A 16,095-nucleotide genomic window follows, 5' to 3' on the forward strand; every position below is an offset into this window, starting at 1 on the left:
GGCAACCACTTGTAAAATTAATGAGTACGATACAAATTTATTTCTAGCTTACTCCCAGCGTTCACATCATTGCTTGGTTGCACTAAAAAGAGCATAAATCCTCTGCTTGTTCTAAAGTTTTACCTATCACGACATAATAGCAGGCCATAAAATTAATTAAAGAAAAACTATTTCTAGAATACAGAAGCAATGTGTGATAAATTAAGAACACCAAATAATGATTTGATAGTCTTTAAGACCGCCTTTAGAGACAATAATTTGAAATAATAATCTCTCAGATCACAGTGGAGTCATTTTGGCCCAGTCTTCTTAACTGGATTGCTTCAGGTCATTTATTTATGCACAGCTCTCATGAGATCCCACCACAGCATGTCAATCAGGTTGAAGAAGTTTTCTGGGCCATTGCAACACCTTGACAATGATCCCAGCAATGTGGTCATCAGAGATGGGCCGCGTTACTGTAATCTGATTACTTTTTTCAAGTAACGAGTAAAGTAAGGGATTACTATTGCAAAATCAGTAATTAGATTACCGTTACTTTCCCGTAGGAACGCTGCGTTACTGCGTTACTAAAACCGTGATTTTTTTTGCGAGAATGTCTCATGACAGTGACGTAAGCAAGTGCGACGTTGGTGACAGCAGCTGTGTGCAGATCAACAATGGATAATATATCGAGTGCGGGAGAGAGTATGAGCGTGCAGCGTTTAAAGTGTGGAAGTACTGACCTTACTTTGAGTTTGATTCCATAAAAAGTGACAAAAACATTAGCGTCCATCGTGCGTGGGAAGAAAACTTCTTTTTACAGCGAAAAAAACCCCTAAACTTCCAAGCAAGCACCGAGTAGCTACGACGTGATGGGAAACTCACAGAGACACTCGCGCGGATTCTTCAACTGACCGCAGCACACCTGCACCAGGGTAACCCTCCGCCTACCCTGCTCCTGCTTTACAGGTGAAAATAGAGCAAAAGGACCGCTGAGTCTTTGACTTTATTTATTTTCTGCTGTGTTTTACTTGCATCTGTTTGAAAGAGTGAGTGAAAACACAAAAAATATTTTATTTTATGTGCTGGAATGTGTAGAAAATAGGTTTAAATGTTAAACTAATTTATTCAACTCAGAGAATGTTGCATATAATTAAATGTTTTGCTTGATGCATAAAGTTAAAAGATTAAAACTGATAAAACAAGTTTAAAAAAAGAGACTTTTCTATTTGATTACATTTTGTATGATGGATTATGTAGAAAAAGTAGAATTGGGCTGAAAGATCTATCACTTTATCACCTCTTCAGGTTGTAAATCGTGTTTTTAAAAAGTAACTAAGTAACTAAGTAATTAATTACTTTTGAAAATAAGTAATCAGTAAAGTAACGGGATTACTTTTTTGGGGGAGTAATCAGTAATTAGTTACTGATTACTTTTTTCAAGTAACTTGACCAACACTGGTGGTCATTGTCATTGTCATTCCAGTTTTGATCAAGCCATCAGACAGATGACCTCACACTGGACTCTAAAATACTCTGGTATATACACAGAGTTCATGGATGACTCAAGGTGACAGCAAGGTGACATGTCCTGTGGTTGCAAAACAAGCCTCATCAGTCCTCCAACACCATGCTTGACATTTGATTTGTGCTTATATGCTGTGTTTGGTTTTGTCCAATTGCAGTGCGGGCCATTACAGCTAAACATCTCTCACTTTGGTGTCATCCGTTCAAAGCACATTCCTCCAGAATTGTTGTGGTTTGTTCAGGCACAACTTTGCAAGCTAAGCTAAGCTATTTGTTTTTGTTCTTTTGTTGTTCTTTCTCCACTTTCTTTCTCTGGTAGCTTTTCCAAAACGGTCATATATGTTCAGCTTTTTTCTAATTGTCATGAACTTTAACATTTAATATGCTGAGGCCTGTAGGGTCTGAGACGTAGCTCTTATTAGTTTCTCTGAGCATTGTACAGTCTGACCTTGGAGGGATTTGCTGGGATTTCAACCTCTGGGGAGATTCACAACTCTCTTGAATGTTTTCCACTTGTGAATAATCTTTCTAAGGATAGAATGATGAACTTCTGATTGTTTGGAAATGGCCTCTTAACCCCTCCCAGATTGATGGGTGGCAACTTTTTCCTCTAAATTCATCACTGATGTATGTCGTCCTTGGCATTGTGCTCACATGGACCTGAATGCTCCAGTTCAGCAAACTGCCCAAACCTCTGCTTTTGTAGAGCGGTGTAGTCACACTTGCTGATGACCAGTTAATCAAGCGCATTTGCTTAGCAGCACCTGTCTGTTACTTATACTCTTGATGGAAGTAGTAAGGTTGTACTTAGTTTTTCACACATTGCTTCTTTCCATAAAATAATGACAACAGGGTAAAATGTTTTTTGTTCATCTGATGTTGCATTTATCTAATGTTAAGACCTGCTAAGAACAGATTATTTTTCATACGCCCTGCTGCAAAAAATCTTAGACGTTAAAGAGTGTGTACTTTCTTATTTTGCTGTGACTGTACATAACTGAATGCTCATTCAGGAAAAAAAGAGGAAAAAGCCATAAAATCCATGTAGGTTCTTTGTTAAATTCTGAATTGTTACCTTCACATCTTCTCCCATATGTAGACAGTTTGAACAAAAGATTACTACATAACACCGGGGTAATTATGTTGTACATTGCAGGCTGTGATCTAAAGCTTTACTGAGATTTGAAAGTTAAATAAAGCAAGTAGTAAAAAAGGGAACTTACTGGTATCCTCCTTTATTGTTCATGTATCATAGAGGAAGAGTTATTGGCATCTGTGTGCTAGTAGCTTGTTTTATGTTTTTTCTGGAGTCTACAATGGAGCCATGCAGGCTGGGCAATGGACAAAATTAAGCCAATTTATCTCCTGCAGAGGCAGTGAGCCACTGGAGGCTGTAAATTGTTCACTTACTCAAAACAAAGACCATGAATGCAAGGCATTATGTTTTTTATTTTTATATGTTAATTTCTCACCGTGGTTTTGCAAACAAGTGCTCAGTCCAGTTTAAAAGCATCAATCCGCTAAAAGCACTGAAGCTTTTTGGAAAGTGTATCAGAGTTTAGTTGAGAGGACCTGAGAGGACCTGAGAGGCAGTTTGTGAAAGCAAAAGTAAGCTTTACTCACAAAAATCAAGTTCATGGTCACAAAACACAGAGAGCAGGCAAAGGTAGAGGTGCAGGGAAGGATGAACAGAAAACAAGAAAATAAGAAGAAAGAATGTACAGATCTGCTGCAGGGACTGATTATCAGGAAATTTAAGGTGATGTCACAGTCACAGGTGAGAGTTATTCTTCTGAAGTGACAGTAGGTGAACAGAAAACTCAATCAGAAGAAGTGTGGCTTAAAGTACTGACTGGCTGACTGATGGTCAAAGAAATATTTGAAGATGACAAAAATCTATTTGACTACGTTTTATCAAAGGCTATAAGAAATATTAGAGAACTGCGTGTTTATTACTCAGCTCAGAGTTCTGATTCTCGTGTAATCAGCAATAATAACAACCAGGTTACACCCAAGAAAAATGAGAGTGAATTATATAATTATTTCACATTCTCTGCTGTAAAAACCGATGCTGTGAAAACAGGGATTATTACAGACTTAGTGACTTATTACACAATAAATTTAACTCCTAAACTATTAAAAGACATTTCTGATATTAATATTTTGTCGTGTTTCTCATTATACAACTTCAGGAAATATAGGCAATTAAAACTCTACCAATAAGGAAAGACAGCAGGCAGTTGTTGCCATCCCTGATCAATAAAAATCCTTAAAGGGGAAGGTGCAAAAAAGGTGCAAAACAAAATACATCATGAGTCTGTGACAAACAAAAAATAAGCAAACAAATAAAAAACAGCCCAGTAGAAAGATCGAAGTTATGCTAATTTAACATAAGTAAAGGGTTAGCTTCTGTTAGCTTCCTAAATGGCATTACACAACCATAAACAGGTGTCATAGAGGCCCTGTGAAAAACAGGTTTGAACCCAAACCTCACAACAAACATATTTAGAGATTCTGAGAAGGTTTCTTTTCAGCTCAGTGACATCACCAATCAATGCAGCCTCTTCACAAACCCAATTTAAACACACCTTGGTGCTGTTTTCGGATTCTCCTCATGAGTAGGAATAGCGTTCACTCTTGTAAATACACGCTGAGATCAATAAATGTGGAAGAACTTGATTTGCAGTGTAATTTTCTGGTCAATACAGCTCATCAAGAGAAAAAAGAACTTGAATCACATAACCTGACAAAGAAATCAATCTTTTTACATGATAAGCTTTTTCCATCTTAGACCTTGTGTTGGAAAGAAATGTGTATGAAATATCAAATAATTGCTACATAAAAAAATGCATGTTCAAGGTTGTCTGTTGCAGGTTTATGGTGAACCACAGATGCACCCTGGTCTTTGTATATAACCAAGTGGCCGGCATAGTATACAGGAACATCTGTGCAAAGTATAACCTGGCTAAGTCCCGAGGTCAAAATGGGAGACGCCCCCAAGGGTGGTGGAGAATGACCGAGCTAAGATCCTGTGGGACTTCCAGATACAGAGATCTTGGATGTTGTTCCTGGGATCTCCTGGAGCCACTCGCCTAGTTTGGGAGTCACCGCACCTAGTGCTCAGATTACCACGGGGACCAACGTTACCTTCACCCTCCACATTTTCTCGAGCTCTTCTCTGAGCCCTTGGTATTTCTCAAGTTTCTCATGTTCTTTCTTCTTGATGTTGCTGCCATTTGGAACCGGTACATCTATCACTACGGCCGTCTTCTTCTGTTTGTCTACCACCACTATGTCCGGTTGGTTAGCCACCACCATTTTGTCCGTCTGTATCTGGAAGTCCCACAGGATCTTAGCTCGGTCATTCTCCACCACCCTTGGGTGCATCTCCCATTTTGACCTCAGGACTTCCAGGCCGTATTCGGCACATTTGTGATGTGATGGATGTTTGCTGACACTCATCGCCCCCCCCCCCCCCCCCCCCCCCCCTTAGCGTACAGCCTCAGGGTGCTGGACCTGGGGTGGAACCCTCCATGCAGGGTTAGGAGTTTCCTGGTCTTGATGTCAGTGGCTTCTATCTCCTGCTTTCCAACTTATTATCCCAGCAAGGTACCTGATCACAGGCAGGGCGTAGGTGTTGATAGCCCAGATCTTGTTCTTACCGTTCAGCTGACTTGTTAGGACTTGCCTGACCCTCTGCAGGTACTTGGTGGTTGCAGCTTTTCTAGCGACCTCCTCATGGTTCCCATTTGCCTGTGGGATCCCCAGGTACTTGTAACTGCCCTCTATGTCTGCAACGTTGCCTTCTGGTAGTTTGTTCCCTACCATCGAACTACCATATGTGTGTGTCTGTGTGTCTGTGTGTGTGTGTAAAGCTCATTTGTGATGTGCTTTACTCTCTTTTGCCTGCAGTGTGCTTCAGTGAGGATTGAGAGTGTTATCAGTGATACTGGCATTTCTTGCTCTTTTCTTGACTTTTAAATGCCAATGCGCAAAAGTGAGAAAGGGGGATTCTCTTTTTTTAACATGAACATTACACTTTCTGTCAGATGAATTGATATACAAAAAATGCCCAAAACAGTAGAATATAATACAGTGTTTTGATGGGAGAAACTAAGCTAAAAGTATAGCACAATAGAAATCAGTTATGTTCGACATAAGATTAACTGGAGATTAGTTACGTTTTGCCAGTAACAGGTTGGATCCTCAATTGACTTTGGAACTGCCTTGATTCTTAATAGTAGGGGTTCACTGACACAATAGTATCGCACAGCTGCTGCAGATACATTGTCATGTCCAAGAAACCAGTTTGAGCTTTCTGACATGTTGCCTGCTAGAAACAGCTATCAGAAGATGGGTGCACAGTGGAAATGTTCAGCTGATGTGGGTTGTACAATTTGAACAATGCTCAGGTGGTACTAAAGAGCTTAGTTTTATTTGTTTTATATATTATTTTGTTTTTTGTTTTATATTCTTTTGTTAGTTTCACCTATTTCACCAGCTGTAGCTCATAGTTGACAGTTGTGTCTTCCTTGTGTGGTCTACTGCTATAGCCCAATCTAGTTCAAGGTTCAAGATGTTGTACATCGAGAGATGCTCTTCTGCGTACCTTGATTGCAACCACCTGTTATTTGAGTTAATGTTGCCTTTCTATGAGCTCAGAGCAGTCTGACCATTTTCCTTCGGGATACACAAAGCATTTTTACACAGACAAATTCCACTGACTGGATATTTTTTGCTTTGACACCATGCTCTGCAAAACCTAGAGACAGTTATGTGGAAAAATCCCAGTAGATCAGCAGTTTTTGATATACTCATACCAGTCTATCTGGCGCTAATAGCCATGCCTTGACCATGTCCACATGCCTAAATGGACTGAGTTGCTAAAATGTGATTGGCTGATTAAATACTTCTGACAACAGGTATGCCTAATAAAGTGGCCAGTGGATGTGCACTGGAGTGTAACTTGAACTGTTTGATAATGTGTTGAACAGCATCATCGGCTCACCTTTCCATTCCTTTTATTATAAAGTCAACATCATAACATTTCTGCATTTGTACAGCTCTTCTGCTGATTCCAACAATTAGCACGAGCATGTGTACACCGCTCTATTTAACCCGATTAGCACGTAACTGCCAATCATCCCAGCCCAGCAGAATATTTGCAGCTCCTCTATAGATTACTTTTCACCCTTCAGGTTCCTCAGTTACATAATCTAGCAAAAACCCAAAGTAACCTTTGCCCAATGAAATTGTGAAGCAGTATTCCAGCATGTCTGTCGTCTTATTATGAAAAGAGTCAGAAAAAGTGACCCAGTGCTTTTTATGCCTTGTGAGAGCATAGTGTGCACATTCCCAGGTGAGCGTTAACATTGTGTCTGGTGGATGAGTAAACACAAAAACTGACTGCAACAGGTCCTGATAAAATTCAGTATAAGTCCAAAGTCAAACAAGAAAACCTCCACCAAGGCAGCTCTGTCTCTATGCAGTATATACTTTTAAGAGAACAGTATTATACCTTGTATGTCTTCTTTGTTCTTTTTAAACATACTTTTAAAAGGCGTGTGGTCCAGTGAAAACAAAAGCAAAGCACAACTCATAATATATATATCCATCCATCCATCCATCTTCATCCGCTTTATCCGAGGCCGGGTCGCGGGGGCAGCAGCCTAAGCAAAGAGGCCCAGACCTCCCTCTCCCCAGCCACCTCCTCCAGCTTATCCGGGGGAATACCAAGGCGTTCCCAGGCCAGCCGAGAGATATAATCTCTCCAGCGTGTCCTGGGTCTGCCCCGGGGCCTCCTCCCGGTGGGACATGCCTGGAACACCTCACCCAGGAGGCGCCCAGGGGGCATCCTTGTCAGATGCCCGAACCACCTCAGCTGGCTCCTTTCGATGTGGAGCAGCAGCTGCTCTACTCTGAGCCCCTCCCAGATGGCTGAACTTCTCACCCTATCTCTAAGGGAGAGGCCAGCCACCCTTCGGAGGAAGCTCATTTCTGCCGCTTGTATCCGCGATCTCGTTCTTTCGGTCACTACCCACAGCTCGTGGCCATAGGTGAGGGTAGGGACGTAGATCGACCGGTAAATCGAGAGCTTCGCTTTTACACTCAGCTCCCTCTTCACCACGACGGACCGGTGCAGTGTCCGCATTACTGCAGCTGCAGCCCCAATCCGTCTGTCGATCTCCGGCTCCCTTCTCCCATCATTCGCGAACAAGACCCCGAGATAATATATATAAGAAATAATAATTATTCAGGATTATAGTACATGTATTCTAATTATATCATTAAAAAGTCACTGTTGACCTTAAAATCAATTTATTGACCTTGAAGGAAAGGTTAGACGTCAACTGCGTCAACTTTTTATATGTTGACAATAAACACTATACATTTGTAAGAATACATTTTTATTCAATAAATCATTAAGTTGAACATGAAGACCACGGTAGCCAAATTTTAATGGATTGTTAACATGACCCCTGATCTACACCCCTACAAGTTTTATCAGGACTCATTCAAAACATGTTAAGCTGTCATGCTTACAGACAGAATCTACCAAAGACAAAACCTCCTTTGCAGAAGAATCAGGACAGTATTTTCTTTTGCTCCTTTAATTACAGTATTTTTCCTTTTTTTTTTTTTTTACTTTTAACAAAAATGAAGCAGCCAGTGATCCAGGATCACGTCTGCTCACGCTACTCGAGAAATAAAAAAGGGTGGCATAGGTGAAAAAATAAAAAATCTTGACAGACTGGAAGAAGGCTCTCCCACTCTAACTCATCTAGATCTCTGTATTGATAACGCCACGGTTGTGTGACTCCATTGCAGGTAGGATTCTCACATCGTTTTAGTAAAGCTGAAAGGATGGAAGTGAGAGGGAAGGGAGACGCTATGCCAGTGGGAAAGAAGAGTTAAAGTTGTGATTTTATGAGGGAGTCTAATTTATACGACTATATCTGTTGGTGTCAGAGGTGTAGATGGATCTAGGGCTGTGGCACGGAGACACTGTACTTTTGTATAATGAGCTTCCTTCTTGGGGCATTTTGCCTAGACGGAGATGATTTATAGGCATGTATCCTCTTAACATCTTATGTGTCTTACACCTGACAATGCCTATCATCTCATTACATATAATTACATTAGGTGGGCTTCGCTTAAAGAGAGATGTGAGAGTCACTGGCACCAGTCCCTACTGGAAAATTAAAACGTCACCTTTCAGATTCTTCTTAGCTCTGAACATGAAGAGGCTGCTTTTAATTTCGTTTCTCCCGACTCCAGTAGGAAAAATACAAAACCCAATACACTCAAACCTTTTACAAATGTGATTTTCTTTTAAGTTTTTGTTTTTTAAATCAGGGCACCTCTACTAGTTTCACGCCACTGTATTTTATTTCACATTTTAATTACCTCGTTTATCAGTCGAATAGTTACTTCTTCCGCACAGTACAAAGACAGCCTGTTGGGTTCATTGGTGATTCTAAATTGGACATGGGTGTAAAAATGAGCGCTGGCGACCTGTCTACGGTGTACCCAGGCTCTCGGTTGGGATAGGCTCCAGCAACGGATAAGCAGAAACAAAAAAAGTGGATGGGTGGAATATTTATTTTATTTGCAATTTGTTATGGTTACTCATATTAATTTGCATTTTAATTATCTTGTCTAACTGACCATGTTGAGTAAACGGAAAGTTTTCCGTGATTTTTATTTAACCAGCTGTGATAATGCCTCTTCTCTTTGTGCTTTATCTCCTTTCTTTTTGTGTTGACAGATGTCACTGAACAAAAAAGGACTGTCCACACATGATTTCTTCAGATTGAATAAGGGTCGACTGGATAGATGAAAGTGTAATAACTTTAGTGATCCCTTAACTTTAAATCTCCCGCAATTGTCATCATTGCAGTTTTCTCATTTGATTTATTACAAACACACCTGCGAAATTAATGACCTACCCATCCAATTCACCTGCATCTTTTTGTTTAATTTGCATATTTAGTATGAAAATGCAAACAAAGAGGATGAACCTAGTAAACATTTCTTGCTAAAAGTATATTAGCATTGTCACCATGACTGTATTGTCATCCTTGCATTAGCATTTATCTCAAGCACGCAGCCTCCTAAGGTCTCACAGTATTATGATGAGGGGTTTCACATTAAGTGTTTGTGTTATGGGAAAACTTACACTGAATGCTGATAGTTTCTGAATGCTGAACGTTTTTTGTTTTCTCCCAAGCAGTAACAATGGCTCTTGAATTGCAAAATAAATGTGAAAATTGAAATGAAAAGAGAGAATGTCAGTGGACGGCACAAGGGTGCGGGAGAGTGCGATAACAAATGAGGCACGATTCAGGACCACGGGATGACATTGCTTGACTGCACAACATTTTCTCAAAGTGAATTTAATTGAACTCGGAATCCAAACTTCATTCTCCTCTGTGGCGCTGTGTCTTTTCTTCTTCCTTATCAGGATGCTTGAATCCTGATTCCAGATGACTCATCTATTGACATGTTTGAAGAGACTCGCTTCAATCAGGCTCTCTGCATGCATGATCGACCAAGGGTGCTGAGAAAGCTGCTGGTGCCCGAGAACACGGCATCATTTGACGATAATATAATGTAATCGTAGGAATTGCTTTTCCTTTTTGTAACTTGCACAGGTGCTCCTCACAAAAGCATTATTAACAGCTTTATTCTTTAACTTGTGTCTATGTCTATGCGTAAACATACATGTATGTGCACAAAGTAACAGGAGAATAACGGGCATGTGAACGATAACACTGGGTAAGCTTACTGGAAGCATTTCAAAGGTGTGTACTGTTCCCTCGGGGAAGGGGGAGTAGCTAATTACTACAGAGATTTCCCATTCTCCATCACTTATTAGTCATTTCCTCATTATAGGCAACCAGCCACTGAGAATAAAACCAACCAATGAGTCCTCCTCCTGTCCTTACTTCTTTTGCAGCACCTCCAGATAGACCTCCAAGTAATACCAGGGCGAGGGAAGCCCAGCTGAGTTTAAAGGCATTAAAAGTAATGTGATAACATGGAGGCAATGAGCTGCTTTCACTAAACAACAGCACCTTGTCCCAGGGTGCAAGCCTGTTGTTGATTTTATTGCCAGTGAATGTTAAGCGATGGTGAGTGTTCTTTAATTGTGGCCATAAATCAGTCAACCAGGCACAAAAAGGGCTGCAGAAGAGAGCCCGACAGCGAGAGAAGGAAAAGCCGTCTATACTGGACTCAGAGCCCACCTGAGGCTCAAAGCCATCCTGGACATTTAGTGGCCTTGATAAAAACAGTTTTCATCACAATCAAACCCCTCCTTCGTTCATAAAACATGTGCAGATGACCTCCTGCCAGAGTCCTCGCCACATCCTGCATCTTTGTCCCTGAATCTGACAAAAATGCAGGTCTACGTCTCCCCACAAGTAGGTGTCACCATGGAAACAACCGTTATTCAGTGCTCTCAACAATAGCCGTTAAATGAAAGGAGCTGTCTGATGGAATTAAAGAGTAGGCTTAGTCCCTCTTTCCATGCAAGGTACTCACAGCATCGGCAAACCACACAAAGCAAATGTGTAGCTGATAGCCTAACCTACTTTTTACCAAGCACATCAGTATCGCTTTTTCTTTTCATCCTGCTTGTGTGGCAGCGTGAGGCGAGGAAATGTTTTGTGAGATGATCACTGGAATATATGAGTAGGATCAGAAGAAGCTAGATGACAAAAGAAACAGATTAATGCTGATTCGAGATTTGAATCATTCAGTAATTAATCGTTTATTTAATTACAATAAACCCCAGAGACATTTTCACTTAAATGATGAGATTTATTTACCTAACTGCAAGACAAAGAGCATAAACTACAGGAACAGAGGTTTGTGCAAATGCAGGCTTGCATATTAGCATATCATAAAATCCAAAGGAATGACTGTACAGCACAGCGTAACAATAAAAGTATGCATGCAATAAATCCCTTTTTTCCCTTTAAAGAAATCAAATATTTACTAATGATGCATGGGATCCTTGTTGGCCACGGGGCCGGCAGTTACACCAGGTTCATATTACAGTTATGGACTGTAAACCCTACTCTGCTGAGCAGGGGAAAGATAGAGAGAAAGAGAGAGAGTGCATGGGAAATTTCCGATACAACGAGGAGGTGTAAAACCTATGACTTGTTAATTTTGTCTGACAATAGTGCAAGAATAGATAAGGGAGAATAAGTAGCTCAGTGAATTCCTCACAGCTTTTTTTTTTTTCCAATCTGCAGAGCAAGATGGGTACATGCACTGCGGTCTTACTGCTTTAGTTAACTCTTGATTGCACCATTATGGTGCAGTAGATAAATTCTCATTAGAATAAGAATGCCGTTTATTTTATTTAAAAAAAAAAAATCGAATTAAGTTTGTTGAGTCTTGATGATGCCTGGGTTCAGGGCAGTTCTTGCAAACAAGCGCACAATTATTATTTCAGCATTCCATATTTGAATCATTGTAGTTAAAAGGAAATGGAAACAGAATAGGATCTTTAATTGATTTGAGTAAAGATTTCGAAGATTTGTTTGCGGAAAATCTGGTGAAGCATAGAAGACCCATCCATCACTGCTGTACAACCATCAAACACCCCTTGTAATTTAGATAAGCCATGAAGCATTGTTGATGATAAAAGCAAACTAAAGTTGCTTATAAGGGATAACGTTTAGCCTGAATTCTGTGGTTAATTACTGATCATTTTTAAAATCCCATCCCATGCAAATGTTAAAGGTATAAGGGAATGTACCATTTGAGCCGGAGCAGCTCATAACCTGAGGCAGAGTCGCGTAGAGTGAGATACTGTAAGTTACAGGGGACAAAAAGCGTATTGCCACGTTAAGGCACAAATCACAGAATGAACATGGATGTCTTCTAGTTATTAATAAGGGAGCTGGTTTGCCCTCAAGGAACAGAAATACTAGTTGATATCTGCACTTCCTGCCATATTTCATTAGAATAAGTGGCAGCTAAAGGATTATGATAAAGTACAAAGCTTGCTTCATTGACAAAATCTCTTAAAAAATGCTTTTTGTTACAGTAATTATCCAAGAATGGCAACATTTTCTGTGCTGTAAATCGTTCACAGGAGAATAATAAGGACTGTATTAAGATGCATGAACAGCAAAACAATTATTCATCATGCAGGAAAGTCAAAACTTCTGAATAACCAGCCAAAATCTTCAGATGCTGATTATTCCAGCCGAGAATTTCCTCATTTTTGCATTTATTCCTACCCCGCTGTAAACTGGTAACATGGCTCTACGCTTCAGCTGTGAGACGCAATTCCCTCCAGGATTATTTACATTCGAGTAACCAAGTACGGCTCTGAATCAAGGCCTGCTGAATCAATAGGTCTCATCCTGTGATCCACAGTAACAGAAGAATCCTCAATAGCTGATCATCAAAGTTCAAAAAGCAGCTGACAGCAGAGGTAGCTGTGTTTAGGTGCTTTCATGGGAAGTCAATAATCTGTGTCTGGGGAAGGGTGGTTAAACTCTAGAGGACAAATCAAAGTCTGACTAGTATTTGTAGTTTGGAGTGGATATGTGCATGATGGAGTAGCTGTAAAGACTTAATTTGCTTCCTGTACATTTATTGGCAGTGACAGAGTGGTTTCTTTCCAAGTGCATTTGTCACCATTCAGAATCATTCACAGTGCAAATGCACCATTGTAGATAAATATACGAAGTACAGGGTCAAATAAAGAAGAGCCAAACCGTGTTAGAGTATAATTTGCACATTATCCAGCTTGACAGTCGTGGAGCGCTCATGTTATTTATTTTTACTGAAACTCACGACTGTATGATCACGTTTTTAAGCAATGGTCATCAGATGATTAATGAGGAATTTAACACTTTCTGTGGGGCTTAAACTTGTAATTATTAACACTGTCATTAAAGCAAACCTTGCATATGCAACTGAATACCAAAGGAGAACACAATACTAAGAAAAATATAGGATTTCTTTAGTCCAGGGAGAGATTTCATTCAAAACGTAAAAATCTTTTGAATGAGTGTTGATCAGTAAAAATGTAATGCTGAGGTGAAATCTGCATTCTTGGAAATAGTTACTTGATTAGGCAAAAGTTTTTGTTGTCAAGGTTATTTGTACACTTGAAAATTAATTAAATGCCAAGAGGACGCCTTTTGAAGGACTATCTGGTGCTGTTGACTTTTTGCACACTCGTTGAAAAATAATTGCCGGTAGCTTAAACACACAGTCTCTCTTTTCTTCTTTAGATTGCAATATCCACACAGGTATTCACAGAACAATAATAATATATATATATTTTTAAAAAACAGCAACTTGTTTTTCTGCTGCAAAGCGTTTCAGTTTAGAGACTGTGCTTTAAGCACTGTAGCATTAGTAATAAGGGTAAAACATGACAGCTTTTTCTGACTGACACGGGTTACGGGCTACACTCTGAACAATATGAAGACAATCTGACAAAGCTCAGGCAGGATAAATAAAAATGAAGGTTACGTATTTTATATACTGAACATTGTGAAGCTCAATAGAACAGCAAAATCAAAGGTCTCCATCCAGTAAACGGGAAACCTTCAGGCAAGAGTTAGATGGAAGTGAAATAAAGAACAGTTTATCATGGATCGACGTTTTTCTTTTTTATTATTATGAAACGCTGAAGAAAATGGAAATTTGGTGACCAGTCATACTATTGTTTTAGATTTTGATCTGTGTGATGTAAATGTAATGGATATATTAAGTTGTGCACAACAGCGCTAATGGTTCACTTGTGCTTTCATTTCTTGTCTTTCTCACCCATTAAATCTATCATCAAACATCAAGTAGAATTATATTTCATATAAAAGGCAGCACAAAAAAGGAACGGAAATATATCTATAAAAAGAAGTCACTGCAGAAAGTACAACCTGCATGGTTTAGAGATGACAACAAACAAAGATGGACAATTCAGAGGGAAAGGATTCACCCGACAAAAAGCATGACTTTCACAGCTTACATCGTAGCCACTAGACAAGAGACCAAAAATAGGGCGCAGTCATCGATTAGCTCTTTGAGAGTATGTTACTCGAGCTTTGCTCACGGATACCCGCAGAAAAGGCAGCGCCTTACAACCTTTCGCTACTACACAACCACCCAAACACATCTTCCGTTCCTATCTTGCTCTGTCTTTTCGGCTCCCTGTTACAACTGAAAAAGCACACCAAGAGCTGAAGCTGTAGCAAATATTGCAGATTGCTGAAGTTATTATGTCGCTTGCAGTTTCACAGAAGTTCAAGATGAACAAGTCTGGCATGAGAGCGCTCAACAAAGATATTTCCATTGCTGCTGTTTTTTCATCAGGTTTTCTTGGGAAATGGTTCAGAGCTGTTATTTAGACGCTTATTTTACACAGGATACATACATTTGGCAACCTGTACAGTCCAACTGTCAATCACACATGGCACTAATTGTTTTTGTTTGCCAAGAAGTAGTAGTGCCAGTTCTTGCATTTGCAATGAGGGCTGCTCTTGATTTGTTGATTATGGTTGCTGCCTTTTGGAAGGAAAAAAAAAAGCTTTTAAGCCTTAGCAACCGTTTTCATTTATTCCAATGTCAGGTCATGGGTTGTTTGGCCAATTCTGCAGACAGATTTTGATTTGCAGGGCAAATTGTTTATTTGTTATTAACTATTTTAAACCATCCACACGTCCATACTTAAGTTAAAACAATCAAATTGCGATGAAATCATCTGGTATAGTACCTCTCCAAAACAATATCTGAACACACTGTATGTATAAGGGGAAAAAGCTGAACTTCATGGGCAACAAAGAATATTAAGCCTGCCGCGATCAGTAGATCGTCACTAAGGGATTTGTCTGCATGCATAAAAATCATGGGGGGAAAAAATCCTCCAGGACTCCTGATGCTGAAACAGCTGGATGGTCGATTTGCACAGTCAGAGACGAGTGCTCAATCCGCACTGAGCGCAGAAATATAACCCACAATCTCTGTAGTACCGTCCTTGTGTAAACACTTTGCTTGTTTTGAAAAATGAAATACACGAGCGACAACACATTTAGAAGGTTTTTTTCTCCAGTTTATGTCCAAAGTGAGACAAGCATCCTTCTCAGTTTGCCAGACTGATGCTGTGGTCAAAGCTTGGTCGCGGGAACAGGGTGTGCAGTTATTCTGTTGGAGTGGTGGCAACTGGGCTGAGGATGGGAGTCGGTAAGTCCCTCATAGGACTCATAGGAGAGATGGCCTTGTGGCTGAAGTACTCTACTACTTGGCTGGGCACCTCTGCCAGAACACATTTGGCCAGGGCGGCAGGTGATGCCTGCAACAAAGTTAGAGAACAGCTGGAGTTGTTAAGACAATTGTTAAATATTGTTTTAATCTGTGATAAGGAACATAAAGTTTATAAGGTTTCTCATCTACATCTAGAGCCTCTGGTGGCAATAATGATGTTCTTTGTTTCAGACAAATTTTTAAAAGTACGTCAGAGTAAGACCTCTATTAGATGGCACCTGTTGTGTGCATTACTCTGTACAAAGTCTGTTCTGTCTCACTCCCAGGAGTTACATAAACCAAAATAAT

At 40.0% G+C, this 16,095-nt stretch overlaps 1 protein-coding gene across 4 annotated transcripts in view; it reads right to left on the minus strand.

Moving 5' to 3' along the window:
- Positions 1 to 11,888: 11,888 nt before the first annotated feature.
- cpne7 (copine VII) overlaps positions 11,889 to 16,095 on the minus strand; it is a 35,509-nt gene continuing 31,302 nt past the window's right edge. For all 4 annotated transcript variants that reach the window (XM_085453780.1, XM_085453784.1, XM_085453801.1 and 1 more), the window contains one exon: positions 11,889 to 15,835. In XM_085453780.1, the coding sequence (XP_085309906.1) occupies positions 15,683 to 15,835 (153 nt within the window). In that variant the 3' untranslated portion in view covers positions 11,889 to 15,682. The remainder of the gene's footprint in view (positions 15,836 to 16,095) is intronic.

The sequence above is a fragment of the Copadichromis virginalis genome, linkage group LG1, assembly GCF_057382275.1.
Source record: "Copadichromis virginalis isolate Kocher_CV1m ecotype Utaka linkage group LG1, C_Virginalis_male_GT1.1, whole genome shotgun sequence".
Classification (NCBI taxonomy): domain Eukaryota; kingdom Metazoa; phylum Chordata; class Actinopteri; order Cichliformes; family Cichlidae; genus Copadichromis; species Copadichromis virginalis.